At 40.2% G+C, this 18,496-nt stretch overlaps 2 protein-coding genes across 3 annotated transcripts in view; both read left to right on the forward strand.

Annotated features, from left to right (window-relative positions):
• LOC140303466 (sodium-coupled neutral amino acid transporter 3-like) overlaps positions 1 to 16,126 on the forward strand; it is a 42,585-nt gene extending 26,459 nt beyond the window's left edge. For both annotated transcript variants that reach the window (XM_072382232.1, XM_072382233.1), the window contains 9 exons: positions 3,298 to 3,380; positions 4,855 to 4,913; positions 5,284 to 5,430; positions 6,210 to 6,289; positions 6,698 to 6,798; positions 9,887 to 10,011; positions 10,115 to 10,259; positions 11,468 to 11,571; positions 13,076 to 16,126. In XM_072382232.1, coding sequence (XP_072238333.1) covers positions 3,298 to 3,380; positions 4,855 to 4,913; positions 5,284 to 5,430; positions 6,210 to 6,289; positions 6,698 to 6,798; positions 9,887 to 10,011; positions 10,115 to 10,259; positions 11,468 to 11,571; positions 13,076 to 13,180 — 949 coding nt within the window. In that variant the 3' untranslated portion in view covers positions 13,181 to 16,126. The remainder of the gene's footprint in view (positions 1 to 3,297; positions 3,381 to 4,854; positions 4,914 to 5,283; positions 5,431 to 6,209; positions 6,290 to 6,697; positions 6,799 to 9,886; positions 10,012 to 10,114; positions 10,260 to 11,467; positions 11,572 to 13,075) is intronic.
• Positions 16,127 to 17,449: 1,323 nt separating this feature from the next.
• LOC140303469 (guanine nucleotide-binding protein G(i) subunit alpha-2-like) overlaps positions 17,450 to 18,496 on the forward strand; it is a 51,183-nt gene continuing 50,136 nt past the window's right edge. Inside the window, exon 1 of the mRNA XM_072382236.1 lies at positions 17,450 to 18,298. Coding sequence (XP_072238337.1) covers positions 18,181 to 18,298 — 118 coding nt within the window. The 5' untranslated portion in view covers positions 17,450 to 18,180. The remainder of the gene's footprint in view (positions 18,299 to 18,496) is intronic.

Raw genomic sequence — 18,496 nt, forward strand, 5'->3', positions numbered from 1 at the left:
CCAGTGGGACCTCATATCCAGGCATCACCCATGCATGTCTAAAGGTTTAAGTGTCTGCAGAAGAGTCCTGTCAAGCTGTGCCAGTTGTCAGGTCTGGTGCTGTTCTGAGCAGCTGGTGAGAAAGCAGCTGCGATAGTGACCTCAGAGGAGGAGAGCCACCGAGAACGCTCGCATCAAAACACAGCTAGACTCCACAGCTGAAAATGTAAGCCGTGGGATATCAGTACTCTGTGCAGGTGGCTTCAGAGATAAACAGCACTCACTATCTTGGGTGGATTGTGAGTGTGATTTTACCCCAGTTAGAGTCTCTTCACCGACTTTTTGTTTTTCAAGGGTGACTGGGGAGGAGGGGGGGGAAATGGGAGTATATGTATGATAATATTTTCACGCTCAGTCACACAGCACTGTGTGAAATGGCCAAATAATTTAATGGAAACTTGAAAGAAGAGTTTTGCCTCCTCCATATGACGACAAATAAAACACGAGGTCATGCACTGTGCACGTCCGACCTATATGGACTGGACCCAGAGCTGTTGTTGCTACAGCATTCTGCTCATAAATGTTGGTGCTGATGAGCTACCCTGTAAGAGAAATGAGAAACTGCGACAACATGCCCACGTTGTGTTCTGGTTTCAGCCTGATATCCCTGTGCAGCAGTGTCAGATGCGGCGGGCCACGGTCAACAATCCGTGTTTATCTGAAATGACAAACTGGGCTGTCCCAGTGGCATCTAACCCTCCCAGATTATGTGATCGTGTTGCTGAATCGCCATCAATTATCCTAAAACAAATGCAGCCACATGCTGTAAAAAATAGAAAACAATTACACCATAATAACAGATAAGTAGAGCGTGCATCTGTGTGTATTTATTTAGGGCTTTAATCCAGTTGGTTTTACTGTTCTGTCACGCAAATAGATTTTGTTGTCTTGCACCGACTTGAGTTGAATGATACTTTATTGATCCCATACATATATTTGCAATAATAAAGGTGCGGTTTTCCTGTGGTTTTGTCCACTTTCTGCATGAGTAATCACGTGTCTGCTTTTGTTTACGGATGTGTGTTATCTTTAACAAATCTGACCCTGGTCAGCTCATTAATTACACAGCACCCAAGGCTGTGTCTGTGTTCGCTCAACCATTCAGTACACTAGAGAGTGACTACTATGTTAAGGTTGACAGTGTTGTATTGTATGTGCATCCATTTATGAAGGTTTTTGTAGTGATTATTTGTGATTGCACATTTGTGTATCTCTGTGTCTGTCTGTGTGTGTGTGTGTTTGTGTGAGTGAGAGACAGTGTCCATGTGCCAGATGGCCACAGGGAAGGAGACAACAGGATTGATGAGCTTCCTCTTTAGCAATTTTTTCATCTTTATGTTTATGTGTATGCGCGTTCGTTGCGACGGATTCTGCCTCGCTCTGTGCCTCCCACCTGACAGAGGGCAAGAAATTAATCACCCCTGCTGCTCTGTTCTAAAAATAACTCCTCAGGGTTCCTTTCCTAGACACCGCTGTGCATGTGACCGTACCATGTGGTTGATTGTGTCATTGGAGATTGTGTGTCATATGTTTTTCTGAACTTCTCATACTAATCTCTTCCACTCGGGAGAAAAGTGTGATATCTTAGTTTGGCACTGGAATGTAATAACACTGGGCTTACACAATAATTACTCATAAACCAGATTTAAACTTCCCACCGTTAGAGTTGAGGTTTTCCTCGCTGACCTGCACCTTTAGGGGAACAGCAATATGCCACGAACCTACTCGTTCCAATAGCAGAAGTAAATGTGAGGGCAGATTTTTCCACCCTAAAAGAGGGAAATATTGGACTCATTTCATATAGATCACATCTTGTGAATATTCTGACATTCCCCTGGCTATTTTTTTTTTTTTCGAACGGACAAATGTGGAGGAAATGAAGGTCGGGGTCTGTCTGTGTCTCAGTAGCACACACTCATGATATCTGGTAACCCAAAGACAATGACAGGCAAAGACAATGGATGAAGCGTTTCGAAAAGAGGGGACCTTAAAGAGGGAGGGGCTAAAACTTAAACAATACAAACTTTTTTTTAAATCCAAAGAATAGAAATCTATTCTATTGGACCCATCAGTATAAAATCCCAATCCCTTAAATGAACAAAATATGGCAGCTTTATTATTTCAGGTCATTTAGGGCTGTTGTGGGCCGCTCTGCTAATCAACAGGGACGATTGATTCGTTGGTCATGGATTTTCATGTAACTTTTTTATTTTGATTTGACCTGTTGCTGTTGTGGTTTTTTTTTTATATTCCTATGATTTTTATTGTATTCTCAAATCTTGTTTATAACCAGGTTCCATTTCCCCTGAGTAATCCAAATGGGAAGCAAACCTTCTTTGACAAGACGGCAGTAGTTTGTCCTGGAGAACTTCTCCATGTTAAATCCAGTTTAATGTGCCATGTGTGCGCTGACGTGTTGCACTTTTAAGGTTCTCCTCAAAGGGTAGAGGTTAAACAAACGTGTGCTGCATATCATAATCTTTGCTGATCTGCTCCATCAAAGCCTAAATGCCAGAAGATTATGACAGCAGTACATGGTAAATAACTAATCAAGTTAGAGTGAGGCAGCAGACAGTCATCCTGGCATGTACTGTAATATTTGCCTTTCACTCTCGATGCTAAGGTTTTGGACATTTGTTTTCTCTTTTTCTTCCACTTCTTACATTGTGAACGTGGGCCTATTGACGCACAGCAGCCTACGAAACTAGATTATGTTTAAATACCATTTTAAAACTATTTTTGTTCAGGCTCTGACCTAAAAGTGTATCATATTTAGAAACAACAGCAGCAACTTTTTTTTCTTCTTCTTAGAATGAAATAAGTTACTCAGTTTGCAGCTATAAAGTGACGCCTTTTGGTCTTCTTTTGTCTCGTTTTGTGTATTATATTATTTACCACAAAAACACACCCATAGACTATCCTTACACATGACTTCAGCTGCAGTTCTTTGTGTCACGTGATACTGTGAGCAAAGAGGCTTATTCTCTTTTCGACTACATATTTGACTGCCTGCCAGCTGGGTTTCATTTGGCATAGTTGTGGAGATATAAAATAATCCATTTTCCAACCCTGAATTTTGAGCCTTATTCCCTGTGCCCCTAATTTTCTAGTTGGTCTGTATGCTTTTCCCCTGCAGGTACCCAGTCAATGCTCAACAGAGTGTAAATGCTAAACAGAAGTGAGGTTGAGAGGGGTGTTAATGATGAGTAACTTCAAATCAATACATTAATTTCTCTGTGTCTGTCTACCTCTCTGCAGTGAATGGTTCCTGAATGGAAACTATCTGGTCATCATTGTTTCTGTGGCAGTAATATTACCGCTGGCTCTCATGAAACAGTTAGGTGAGTGTGTGTGTGTTCTCGTGGCCGTTTTAAGGGCTACGTGGAATATTAGTTCACTCTATCCACCATAAGTGAGGGGTTATACATACCAAAAACATTTGCTTTCAAACTTCAGGGTTTAGTCTTATGTAATTTATTCACAATATTTATATTCCTATCACAATTAAATTACACTGACAGAAATGCAACATAACATTCATATTAATGTTTTTGTTAGTGTGGAATCAAGTGAAAATAAGTAGCCGTGTGCTATTGTCAGCTTAGATTGAGCTGTTTAAACAAAGCCGAGGTCCACTTCTTCCACTGCTGTGTTTCTACAGAAGATCAGAAGGAACAAACCCAACTCTGGCTGTAGAAAGGGCCTGTTTTCTGTTTGAAACTAATGTTCAGCCACATTAGTTTCTAATGTGGTGGAGGAAGGTGAGGCAGAGCATATTCAGATGGCTGTAATCTGGAATTTTACTGCTAGATGTCAAGTTTAATATATTTCTCCTTTAAATCCAAAACTCAAGCCCTTAGTTCGCAAATATCAAATTCAAGTCAGGAATGTCATTTCCAAAATGTGATAAATCACGGGACACCGAGTTGAAATTCTTTACTTCTCTTGGCTTGTTAGCATACTGCTTCCCAGCATCCAGCAGCTATAGGCAGACAGTCTGATGAAGCCAAAGGATTTTGCATACTGAGTTGCTGAAGGACACTTGATCTAAGAAGATGTTAGGCCTTGCCAGGGCTTCAACCTTGGCCTTTTGCTTAAGTAAGAATATCTAATTCATATGCAGGCTTTATAAGCCTTCTTGTCATCCTTTCAGTTTAAATTGATCCTTGATTTTCTTTTTAGGCAGCTTCAGTAAGGGTTTTGCCGGTATTTTAAACGTGTGTGTTGTTATTTGACAGCTTATTGATTTCTGTATTTACTAACATGTTTCCTGGCAGAAGGAGAATTTTCAAAGTCAGGTCTGCTCTATCTTTTTGCTGCCTTCTTTTGTTATTCCTTGATGACAGTTTCACCTCCTGAGATGTTCCTTGATGCGTGACTTCAACTATCAACACTGAAAGACTGATACGAGTTCACTTGTCGAACCCATGTAACTCTCTTCGTTGCTCTTGTGACACACAGAATATGTTTCACAAGGTGGATGGAGTGTCATGCAAAACAAAATAAACGAAAGGGGAAATAAAAAAAGCAGGGAATTCCCGTTTGGATATGAGAAAAAGGAGGTATACTGGCTGACCTTTTGTAAGAAGTCTGTCTCCTGCTGAGACACAAAGAGCAGCAGAGTCAGTCGATGCAGTCAGGGTCCAGTAATGAGCCCCCTGCACATTAAGTCAGTTTGGTGTTTCACACATTTTAACAGTAAAATGTTGATTTATCTCAGTATCAAATACCTTTAGGAGATAGCAGGTATTACACTTAAAATAAACCTGAGAGTGCAATCTCTGATGGAATGCTAATGAAGTCTTTATATTTCAGGATACCTGGGATATACCAGTGGCTTCTCACTGAGCTGCATGGTTTTTTTCCTCATTTCTGTAAGTCCTCTAATCTTTTTATGTACATATCATAAGTGAAAACTACACATCACATCTTTTGGTTGACGGCATATTAAAATGCAATGGGACCTTCTCACCGCCTTCTTAGTATTCCCCACTCTGTCTATTCATTACCATGGCCTAATGTTTGCATGCTGCAGTTCCAGGCTGTGCTGGTTCTCTGTCTTTCTCTGACCTAGTTTTGGCTGCGTGAGCTGTAATCCATCATTGCTCTCCCTCTCTCTCTCTCTTTCATTTCTTTTTCTTTTTTACTCTGGCTTTCTCAGTGATATATTTTATGATTGTCTGCATATTAATGGTGTCCTATAGCCTTTGTTTTGGTAAAACACCTCATCTCTTCACCTCTCAGGTCATCTACAAGAAGTTCAATATCCCTTGTCCGTTTGTGGACTTTGCATTAAACGGCACTGCCAGCGTGATGAATGTCAGTGTCACAGACCCCGGTGGGAAGGATAATCCCGCCTGCATTCCCAAGATGGCCAACCTCAACTCACAAGTAGGTTTTTGCACCACACTGTGAAAATGCAAGACCACCTGCACTGCTATGGCCACTTACAGCCCACCACTTATGTCATCAGCATGTTGCCAGAGCCTCTTCACAATCCAAGCATGGTAATCTTGGTTTGAAGCACTCAGTTGCAGTAATGCGCAGATCGGGACCTTTATCAAGCAGTTAATGGTGTGGTCTGTGATTAAAACACAGCTTAGAGATGGATACTGGCCCTTACTTTGTCTGAAAAGGTTTAAAAATTACTTTGGCACTTGATGTACCCAGTGAGACCATTAAGTTTGGACCTCCGTGGACCAAAGAGGCAGGTAGTGAATGAAATGGGAAAGAGCTGACTTTTACCTTTGTCTTTATAACACAGCAAATACTTTCAAAAAGGTGATTCTGAGTGACCCTTAATCAATGCTGGATAAACTAGGACGTTGCTTACTTTATAAGCAATTTCCCTTCTCAGAGCAATAGCTAATATTCACTCCTTGTTCCTGATTTTTATGAAATCCAATCAAGTTTTGATCAGCATCCGTCAAAGATGTACTTTTGCTATGCAAGCTAGTAGGACCAATCCCTGCTGCTTAGCAGCTTACAAGCAAGGCATTCTTAAATAGGCTCAAGCTGGTTTGCCGCCAGGCCCAAGTTAATCACAGGGAAACAATTAGCTCTCTGTGATGTGTCGGAGGAAGTAATGGGCAGTAAAGCGTGAAGTTGGTGGTAAGACATCTGGGATGGCGCTGCTGTATCCATGGTGACCTGTTGGGGTTCATTTGCAGACGGCCTACACCATCCCCATCCTGGCGTTCGCCTTTGTGTGCCACCCAGAGGTCCTCCCCATCTACACAGAACTGCGCAAGTATGTTCTCATAATGGAAATCTCCTGCTAACTTTGTACTGGATAAGAAATCAGCTGCGTAACAAAGCGGAAAGCTGCTGTGTCTGCCTTGTGCTTTGCTGGTCACAACCTGGTCACACGCACTGCTTTCACTTTTTTTAAGTGCGTTTGCATTGCTTGTGTTGTGTAGCATGCGATTAGCTTAAATGTATCATCCTGCTTTGAACCACCATTGTTTTTGTGGGATTAATTTTGGATTTGTAGTTGAAACTTTGCATATTTGTGAAAGAAGAGTAGCCGCACAGCGGAGGATGGCATTAATAGTAACTGGGCTGCAGGCATTCTGTAGAGGCATCATTTTCATTTGATGCCATGATATTATATTTGTTTGTGTTTGTGACATCACATGGCAATATTTTCTGATTTCAGTGCCACCAAGAAAAAGATGCAGCATGTGTCCAACATCTCCATTGCAGTTATGTACATCATGTACTTCCTGGCTGCTCTTTTTGGATACCTAACTTTCTATGGTGAGGCCTGGTCCTCCTCCCATCTCTCTCTCTCTTTCTCGCTCTCTCTCTAGCTATCAACTATCTATCGTTATTCATGTGCAATTCTTTTTGTTTTCATATCTATATATTACGGTTTTCCTCAGTTACTTTGGTACATTTCTTGCAAAACAGGAAGTGTATTCCTTGAAAAAAAAATTACAAATGACACCACACAATGGATTGCATTGAAAAACCTGTAACTGAATCAAAATCCCTCGTCTCTCAGTACAAATTATTTCTGACAATGAGCATGTCAGTCCCATCAGAATGACAAGTAAGTGGGTTTATTGTTTACCAATAATCACGATCAGTCAAAATGTTTTGCCATGCTTTTGATATAACAATGTACTTGGTATTCCCTGATGTTATTAGGATATAAATGAGCAGTTTGATGTATGATATACATTTCTACTCAGAGGAGTACCGTATTTGCCACACTATAAGGCTCACCTGATTATAAAGCCCATCCTCAATTATGGGGTCCATTTCTGTACTTAACCAATACATAAGGCGCACCTGATGTTCTCTGATTGGTTTATCACTGCCATGTATTATGTCCCTGTGTCAGCGGGAAATGGTCCGACGGTCAAGGACAACATCATCAGTCGTTTTTACACGCATAAACTTATAAACTGCACATCGGTCTGCATCACCCATCTCAGACTGAAAGACAGGCACTCACTGGGACATGGGCAAAAGCATTAATGATGACACGTTTCAATCGCTAAGTTCGAGCTCCATACAATCTTCGCCCAATTCAGAGTGAATGGCTGGGAACCTGACCCTGGATTCACACTGAACGCAAAGCGAGTGCCGGAAGTGGCCAGTTGCCATTCTTTTCCAATGTACGACAGCGAAGAGGGGCGGCAAAAGTGAACGTAGTGGTGAGCGATGAGTGATGTGGAGGGGGTTTAATGCCCCGATGAATGCGCTCCCCGTGGTAAATTCAAAATGGCGGTATCCGGGACAGATTTTGGAATCCGGTGCACACATAAAGCGTACTGGATTATATGGCGCACGAAAATGTGAAAATTGTGAAAATTTAAGGCTTTTAGGTAAATACAGTAGTTGTTGGCCCCTGCTGTCAGAGAAACGGCGGAAGCGGTAGGACCCAGATGCAGTTCTTTCAAAAATCAAAAGGTTTATTCCAAAAACACAAAAACGGGGAGCAAGGAAAAACAGAGGCCGCGGCAGAGTCTGATTCAAAAATACTTAACTGTGAATTAACAAGACTAAGGAAAATAAACAAGACTATGACTGTGAAGCAAAACCAGACTTAACTTGACAACTATGGCATGAAGGGTAGTGAAAGTGAGGATTCCGCAATGAACATGAGTGAACCTAAATACTGAGGAGGGTGGTTAGTGAGTGAGTGCAGCTGAGGACAATGGAACAGGTGACATGAGTGAGACTAAGTGACGGGGAAAAACATGACCAAAAACATGAAAAGACCTGAAACAAAACATAAACTGTGACACCTGCATGTTGACTACCTTAAAGAAAAGAAGACAAGAGAAGAAATAAATAGATACATTGACATTAACGTTAGCCGATTTAAAAGTTACCACCATAACTAAGCAGTTATCTGTGGTGACTGTAGTTGGTTAGGTCAACATTTCTGAGAGATTAATACAACTCTGGACAGAACTACATGTTTTGACATATGCTTATAGAAAAGATGTTATGGCCGATCCATGCTGTAATCAAAGCTAAAGGTGGTCCAACAAAATATTAGTGTTAGAATTTCTTTTTACCCAGGTAGTGTACACAATCTTTGAAATTTAAGGGGTTTTTTGGCATTGTGCACGCTACCTTGTATCACACTGACCAATGCTGATTTTTCTATGCATTTTCACCTATAGTCCACATGCAAGTATAGTGTTTGGGCCCTAAAAATGTAATTGTTCTAAAAATACTGGCCAGGATGAAGACATTTACAGACTCTGGTTAAGGTGTCAGATTGTTTGCTGCTATATCCTTGGTTTGAAGTCAGCTTATGTCCTCATCAGCTTATGTCCCCCACCCTTTTGCTGACATAGCAACAGGAGATGCCAGCAAGATAGTGCTAATCTTGCCCACTGGACTTTGAAATTTGTACAGTTAACTGTACCTGTAACTGTAGAGTTTGTACAGTTACTGAAGTAGAGTCAGCATGACTTATGGAGGTAAAAGGTAAGTGGTCACTGGGTTTGGACAAGACCCAGCCAGACCTCTAGATGGTGAGACCAGTTTGGGAATGAAGAGGTTGTTGCAGCATAATACCATAAGACAACTGTAATAAGATCACCTATCAGTGCTGTCAGAGAAGTTTCTCGCGCACTGACTATTTAAGAGATGAGGGATGTGGCGTGATGTGATTTTTTTTCTTTTTATATTTTTTTGGTGGGAAAATGAAGGAGGGAACATCCATTTGCCAAAATAACTGGCTTCATGCGGATAAGGCCTTGATGCGCCTCAGAGAAATGGTTAGCCATTGGTTGGTCAAACATCTGACATGTTCTCCTTCATTGTTGAAAGTCTCACCTGAGAGAAATCTTCATAAATTCAGGACTCGGGTTGAAATAAAATAAAAAAAGTGATCTATAGAAATGTGTAGAAAAAACAGGCTTTTTGCAGTGAACTTATTCTAAGATATTTTGGTCTGTGAGAGAACCATTTTAAAACATTTTGCAGGTGACTGTAATCATTTTCATGAATGTGAAAGAATTTCACAAAGGAATAAGAATTTGCATTTATGAAGTGCACAAATGACAAAGTAATGCGGAGGCTGAAGAACTTATTTTAAGAATTCTCATTCCCAACTGAGAAATGTACCAAAGTTAGTGGGTAAAAGTGTACTAACACCACACTCTTACAGACTGCAAGCGTTTAAGGTTACGCGTCATGGTACACTCTGCCCCCTAGTGGCCACTTTGTAAACATAATAGGCATCATTCAAAAAGATGTAGTTACACATTATAAATAATTAGTCTAACACGTTATTAAATACTTTTGCATTATTTAGTTCTTTTCCTGGTTGTTTATAATCCTCACACCTGCTCTATGTCCTTGTTTTCCTCTCTTCCAGGTGAAGTGGAAGCAGAGCTGCTTCACACCTACAGCCGTATCGATCCATATGACACTTTAATTTTGTGTGTGCGTGTGGCTGTGCTCACGGCTGTTACACTTACAGTACCAATCGTGCTCTTTCCTGTAAGTAGAAATTCAGTGCTTTACGTTTCTATGCACAGGCTAACTTGTAACGTCCCGGTGAAGTTTTAAAATGCAGCGAAAATATATTTTTTCATTCCAATAGGTACGGAGAGCAATCCAGCAGATGATGTTTCCCAACAAAACCTTCTACTGGCCTCGCCACATTGCCATTGCCATCGTTCTCCTCACTTTAATCAACTTGCTGGTGATCTTTGCCCCCAACATCCTTGGGATTTTTGGGATCATTGGTAGGCTGAACCAACTTAGAGGAAAAAAAGAAGGGGGGTGGCAGTTTAGACCACCTGTATTTACAAGCTTGGCTACATTTTGAGATAAACTGAAAAATACGGAGGAGTGTTGACTGAATTAAATTATGCTTTTACAATAATCAAGTGAGGTTTAGTCAAATGGAAAATGCATTGACAAAACTGCTCCAGTTACCAACTGAAAGAAAAAAAAACTGAGAGGTTGCTCTGTGTCCTGCATATTTCTTGCATGTGTTCAAATTAGGGACTAGGAAACAGAACTAAGTAGTTTTACAGAGTGACAAGTGCAAAACTGGATGTGGTAACGCAGTATTTGAGGATTAGGAGAGTAGATGCTGGTGTTCTGATGATGAGCAAAGAGCAAAGATATTAGATTTACCTCATATACGCCTTTCACCGTAGTTTCAGTATGAAGGCAGTTCTTAATAGCCACTGAAAATACATGTTAGCTGCTGTGATGATGACAATGAAGGATTTTCTGTTCATTTCTGCAGATGAACGTGAGTTATAGCTGGGTAACTTTCACGTCTTCGCCTTTCGAATCATATCCATGGGCTTACACAAAACTCTTTGCAATTATTTCCATTAACAGAGACACAAAAACAATTGTGCAATTTATCAGGTGGTCAAAGATACACCTGTAAATTAATTATACAGTTGATGGAGAGCTGTCCGATGTGTAAAAAAGCAGATGTTTTGGTTGGGTTTGGCTCAGGAGAAACTTGCATTTTATTTCTGGACAGAAAGTAATAAATGACCACAGATGACTGAACCTACGTGGAAGAAATATCCAAGACAAACGAAATGACACACCCTCTGTTAAAGTGCGCACATGCGGTTGTACATTTGACATGGTTTTCAAACACCTGAAAAAGATAATTACACTGTAAAGCTGTTGAGTTGCAGAGGATCAACATGACTCAACGGTAACGCAAAGAAACTAGCTGTGATGAAGTGTGGGTGACAGACTACATACAGTCAGAGCATTATTATACATCACTTGTATATTTTTTAATATTTATTTAATCACTGTCTGTGTGTACTTTGTTCTGTGTGGAAAAGCTATATGTCAGTACTCACCAGTTTTCACCACGGTGCCATCACAGTAGCTGCAGGACATACTGAGAACTGATGGATTAACGAAGAATTGTTTCATGCATAATTTAGTGCTTTGTAAATGTACTTTCCAGGTGCCACGTCTGCCCCCTGTCTCATATTCATCTTCCCTGCTGTCTTCTACATTCGTATTGTACCCAAAGAAGAGGAGCCCCTGCGCTCGGTTCCTAAAATCCTGGTGAGCATCATTTGAAAACAACGGCAACGTTTTGTCTTTTTGTTTAGTTCAGTTTAGTCAATGGTATGAACATACATCAAGTATTTCTAAAAGTCGTAGCTTCAGTTTATGAATAGTACATGCTTTGTCCTGTTCATACCTTTAGCATGTGTCTCAAATGACCACGTGTGATCAGATCTCTTTCCTGCTCTATATTCAAATGAATGCATAAAACAAACAAATGTCAGAATCATGGGTCCAATTTTGCAAACCTACATTTGCCTGCACCCGCAAATATCAGAATAGGAACCGACCATTTACCTGCAATTTAAATGCAACTGGCCAACAACCTCACATGAAACAGTCAGTAATAGCCAGTTGCTAAAGATATAGCTACAAAACAATAGTATTGTAGTTTTCCATTACCGGCTCATGGATTACATTAATTAGACAGAACCGTATAGTGACTAGAAGATCTCAAAAGAATCACACAAACTAGGACAAATAAAGATTCAAGTTTGATAACTGTAAAGAAAAAGCTTATTTCAAAATGTAGGTTACCTAAGAATGCTGCAGGAGTTTTCAATAGACTATAGCAGCCTCAACAAACATGATGAAAATCTGATCAGCAACGTCCTGGGATTTTTGCCAGACATGTACTGGGGGTGAAATGATGTGCTGTTGGCATTCACAATTAAAGAACAAAATATTTGAAATGATTTATTAGGTTAGTCTAGTTCCCATCATGTGGATATGTGATTTTTTTTCCCCCAGTTTCGATTGTCTATGTGAATTATTTTGCACTTGCACTTCAGGACTGAAAATGCAGAGCCTTTTTCAACAAATGGCACACAGATCGCTTGAGTGGGCGGTCGCTGAATGTGGCTCGAGACATATTAGCGTTGACAGTGCTGAATATGGTCTGCGGGACGAGATCTCAATGTGCCATCAGCGTGTCCCTGGTGCATTCACGCCTTCACTTAGAGCCGTCCACTAAGGCAGAAATAAATGTACAAATGCTACATTCGAACAAAAGCAGGGAGGATGACGCTGAACAAAACTCACCTGACCTTTGAGATAGTGACAGTTAATTTGATTTGTCTGAAGTTGAATTCGAAGGCATAAAAAAATTCAACGGAAAGAAAATGGCAAGAAATTAAAAGTATAGATTCATGGACGCGGGTTTTTTTCATTTCTATTTTAAAGCTGTGCAGCCGTGAATTAGTCGGTCTGTTAGAGTTCAGAATGTAACACGTTTTCAGCTGTAGAACATCTAAATCAGTATCTTACTCACAATTCTGTAAAAAAAAACCAGTATTTATCTTTAAATTGTCATTGTTTTTCGAATTCTCAAATATTGATAGCAGCATCGGGGCAATACCAAATTTCTCTGCCTTTAATCCTCATGAGGAAGAACAGGATATAAGTGAGATGTCACCAGTCTTGATTTTACATGCATCCACCTAATATTCTATCCGCTCCTCCTCTGTCGCTCACTTTATCTCGTGCACTGTTTCTCTTGCAGGCCGCCTGTTTCGCTGGGATTGGCTTCCTGTTTATGACAATGAGTCTCAGCTTTATCATCATTGACTGGACATCGGGCACCAGTAAAGCCAGTAGTGGTCATTAAGGATCTTCCATTTATTTTTTCAGGTTTTATATTGTTGATTTGCATCTGTGTTGTAATGTTACTGTTTTTACGTTCAGTCATCTATGTTGAAGGTGCCCTGTTTTTTCCATTAGAGAATATCAGCCGCGGATTCTAGAGTTGGACGTGGCTTTCTGTTCCTCTGCAAATGCTCTCGCTCTGTTGAGGTTATTATACAGGTCACTGTACATCCTGCCAAACAACGACTGCTGATCCAGGCCAGTAAACTTTCTCGAGGAGCTGATAGTGAATTCACTCGGAGACCAGGCGTGTTGAGATTGACGGTGACGCTTGGAGGCTGTGCCTTGTGAGAAGAAAAATTCAAAACTGAAAAGCAACAATGTAGAAAGCTGCTGTCTTGATACTGACTGTGTTAAGCACTTGGCTGGCTGCTCTCACTCTCTGCGTTTTGTCCTAAGATAATCCACGATCTGCAAACTACTACTTAGATTGTAACACACAGTCTGAGGCGCCTACCTTTCAACCTCAGAATGAAATGTATTGATAAATTCTTTTATGAGTTTTATGTCTATGACTATTATTATTATTATTATTATTATTATTCTAAGTTATTCAAAGTTCGAGTAGCTACATATTTTTCCACAATTTGCAGCTGCAGAGGAGAGTGATAATACAAACTACTGCAAAGATGGAGGGATATGTCACAGGAGCAGTTCAGCATTTTGGGCACGGCACTTACTTGCGTCCTCGACGAGAGCTAAACGAGGAGATTGACGGCACTCTCATGTCACTAAATACAATATGTGGCCAGTTAGTTTAGCTTAAAAGGCTAAAAAAAATGTGAACTATTCCTTTAGGTGTGCCATCCTATCGGCCCTTTTCCACAAACTTGCGCTGCTGCTGTTTATTTTCTGTCTTGGAGGTGTCAGCATTCTCACCTCTCGGTGAGCAGGGTGTAAAACCACACAGTGTGGAGCACAGTGACTACTTTTAGCATAACACTCCTGACAGACAAATTCTAGATGTGTATTTTCTGTCCTTACTTGATGAAAACCTCAGATGATGCAGTATAGACTGATAAGCTGCTCTCCAGCTCATGCTAACTGTGGCAGTCGATAGCCGATTGGCAGATTTGAGTCAGGAACATTTTAGATCCTGCTGTCCAGATACCACATCATGTGTAGAGTTGCATGTGCTGTGCAAAGAGTTTTTCCTGTTTCAGTATTACCACGTGAATGACAGTTAGGAATGGTACTGAAGACCACATCCATCGGATTGTACGGATCAAAGAGATAACTGCAAATAATGCTCAGTGTTGCTGAGAACTGAGGCATGATGATTTGTTCCTGGAAGATTTAAAGTGTTGTTTCTGATCATTTACTGGTAGATAGATAACCAAAACACGTGTGAAACGGCAACAACAGGGTCACTTTCTGAGGTGGTTGGTATCAATTTGGTGACTGTAAATATTGCTGAGTCTAGCACAAACGTAAATCCTAACATTAATGACAGACACGAGATATCTGTCTCTTTAACAATCTTTAGGAGTTAGCAATAGCACTTTCTTTTGATAAGCACAACGATGTATATCCATTAATGAGGTGAAATGCAACAGATACATTTGATTGATGTGACTTTAGGGCATGCCCCGTCTGTATGACTAAATCTTGGATCAGTTATTCAACCCAAGGTAGTGAGTTAGTGACGTATCAGTGGTTGTCAGACATTACTTGAAATGATTCCATTGAAGTTAGCTTCCCTGGGAGCCTCTGTGATCATTAGTATACTCCTGGTTTGCTCCCAAGATACAATGACTAAGTTATTGGATGTACTGTTGGAGGTCTTAAAGTGTCCGTGTAGTTTAAAAAAAAAGAAAACCCTGACTCCACTGTATTTGAACTATCGTACCTTTCTGCATTCGCGTTGTTTAACCTACACCTATGCTCTGATCAGAAGTATAATTCTAGTGTTCGTCGTCCTCTACCATTGATAGATTAACTGTTGTTTTTAAACTTCATGTTTAATGTGTATTCGCGTGTGTCAGGTGAATCTGATTCAGTGATGAAAATGCAAGACGATTGTTTTTTCTTACATTTGTCTTTTATAATCAGTGATTTATCATCGGTGGTATGTTTTGGTCATGTCCGTCTTCCTCGCTGCTTCGGCAGACAGTAACCTACTAACTCAGTCGTTAATGAGCTGGTGAACTTGCCTGCATTTCATTGTTTCTAATGATAAATTCTCTTACACCAGACTACTATAAGTGCGGTATGGATAACTGAATACCATCCTATGTGTTACTCAACGAACCTCTTTTAATCCATGTTTTATTTCATTATATCTATATATTTGGTTGTCTTTATGTATCTGTGTGCAGAGAAATCATCTGAATCAGCCACTGAAGCATATATCAGTGTTTAGTGATATTCAACAGAAATGAAGGCTGCATTTATCCCCAACTTCCTGTTCCCAGGTTGCCCTTAATTTTTGGCTATATGCATCATCAAGCCATCAGGTGGATGAAACACCTTGTGATGCGCGCACAAAACAAACAAAAAAAAAAAAAACGAACGAGGCAACAGCAAACGGGGACACGCTGTGTTAGTGGCTGATACAAAATGATCTCTGAGGACCTCTGTTTAGATCTCAGTCATACTAGCCTCCCTGTTCATGTGATTTCTGAAAATGCCTATGATTGAATAGTGACATATTAAATATTGACATCGGCCAGGATTTATAAATAATGTATATATTATAAATGTATACCCTTTATATTCTATATTCATATCTAGTTTATATATTGTAAATAGCAATTAAAGATTTAGTCCAATTAAATATATAAATGTAATCATTTTCAAAGTGCTTTTAAACCTTGTTGTCCTTCAATTCATGTCTATTTTCTTGTATCTCTATATATTTTAATATGTTGCTGGCAGTTATTGTACTGTAAACAATGTTGCAATAAAGATAATGGGGTAACATAACTTTGATTTATTTGATGTCTCTGACGTGACAAGCAGATTCCGCAGCAACTTTAGATAGATACTTTTTTACTTATTTGTCATTTAAATGTTAAAATACTTTATATCCCAATCTATAATTCATACACAAGTCTCATACACTCAACAGATTGACTCGTGTAAATGTATGACTGTGTGAAATTAATTTATTCTTCACTCGGGTCAAAGATTAAGCAAACTGGCGTTTGTCTGGGTCGTTATACAACAACAGGCCACTAGGTGTCACTATAGAGCCGTGACAAAAATGACTCGTGAGGCTCATCGAGTAATGCGATTTACTGTTAGGGTTTCATTAGCAACCTAATGCCGCAATTAATGATGCAGTTTGGGTTTGATACATGTTGAGTGTTAGTTTGGGCTCGATTCTGTCCACCTTCAGCCTTTTTAACTGAACATGTTCAAGATCGGCTGCTTTTCTCACACTTCAAACAACAATCCTGACCTTAATTACTTCCATAAGCCAATTTGGACCACCATTTTCAACGTCTTTTATCAGCCTAAAGCATAATTAAACGTTTAGCAAAAATGGAGGTCATACGAACCCCCATGATTTATGTTATTTCACATTTTATTTGTTCATATGTTTTTGGGTTTTTTTCCCGCTGCCTTTAAGTGCTGTTTTGAGATTGAAATGACTGTATTCAGCCAACCTAACACTTATCCACCGGTTTGGATAAGAAATTGGTACAATCCAGTGACATAACAGTGTTTAAATGAGGTAAACTACTGTCATTTTTGCTTCGTTTTGTACAATTTCAAATTCTTCACCCAATGATTTTCAGTTGCTGCCACGTTCGTCTTCTTCGCTCGTCTGAAAGTGGAATACTGCATTTACTCTCTACAGATCAATACGTATCATACAGTTTGGTTATAGATTGTTATGTTGGCAGAAATGATGCATAATATTAAATACAGAGACACATGTGATATATTTAACATATGAAGCAGTGCTTAAAGTTTTTCCAATAGATCTCAACCAGCCATAAGACATACACTAATATTGCATCGGCATGTGTGACTTTATCTATATTAACATGCTGTGATATAATATAATTCCAATTCCATTGCTAGCTGGCACTATCAGGTATGACCGCTTATGTCATTTGTCAATCCATCATTATCTAAAAATCCTACCGTCCAACTCATCAGTAAACGCAAATATTTCCATCCCGAGAGCAGCCACTGGCCACCATTTTGACTACATTTCCCAAGAAACACCGGTGGTAGGCGTTTTTTTTTTTTTTTTTTCCTTTTTCTTTTTAACTGGTGAAGGTCGGCCCTGCAGCTGCTGGGTTGGGAGGTGACGGCGCTGTCTCTCTGTTTTGTCGGTTCGAGGGGAACTTCACGGCGGCTACGGGTGTGGCTTCAAACGTGATAAATCTCTACGCAGGGGGAAGAATGCGCAACGGCAGCACGGATTAAGACAATATATGTCATATTTATAGATATATATGTAGATATGTGTCTATGAGATAGGCACTGAAGATAAAAAAAACAAAAAACAAAAAAAACCTGAAAAGTGTTGAGTGAGCGTCCGGCAGCGTAAGTGGCAGCGGGGGACTTGTGCGCTCGCTTTTCAACAGCTGGAATACTTTTCAATGCTGAACTTCGTGGCCCGTTTTCGTGCGTTTCACCCGCTCTGATGACCCGCTGTGAGGACTAGTTCAAAGTCAGTCAAGAAAAGTTAGTCGAGCTTTGTTTCGGACTGCTTTACGCTCGCAAAGAAAAAAAAAAGAAAGTACAAATGCTGACCGACTGACCGACCAGCCAACGAGTTTTGGGGATTTTCAAACGACTGCCAGATATCAAACACCGTTCGAGGAAATTGCTCGTTTTTCATGAATTTCGTTCCCTCTCGCGGATGAACGGACTCCGTCACGTTTGTCGCAACTCGCCAAAAAGGGAAGTCGCCTTACTTCGTCGTTAAATATATATACATATTTTTTTTTCTTGGTGATATTTCCCCACTAAACAGCAGACCTGAAGCGTGCACTGGGAACCATGGGCTGCACAGTTAGTCAGGAAGATAAAGCCGCGGCCGAGAGGTCCAAAATGATTGACAAAAACCTGCGAGAAGATGGAGAGAAGGCGGCGAGGGAAGTGAAACTGCTGCTTCTGGGTGAGTTGTCTGTCACAACACCGACTCTGGTCGGCAAAAAAAGTACCTCGAATTGTGCAACGTTTGAACAGAGTGGCACGCAGAAAAGTCCTCGTGCAGGTTGGGTTTTTTGTAGCCTGTTCTCATCGTAGTAAGACTTCTATATTTCTTAAACGTGGTGTTCAGTCCCACCCAAAACAGTCAGACTTTTTTTTCCTT

Source organism: Leuresthes tenuis, unplaced genomic scaffold, assembly GCF_036924035.1.
Source record: "Leuresthes tenuis unplaced genomic scaffold, fLeuTen1.0.hap1 SCAF_3, whole genome shotgun sequence".
Lineage (NCBI taxonomy): Eukaryota > Metazoa > Chordata > Actinopteri > Atheriniformes > Atherinopsidae > Leuresthes > Leuresthes tenuis.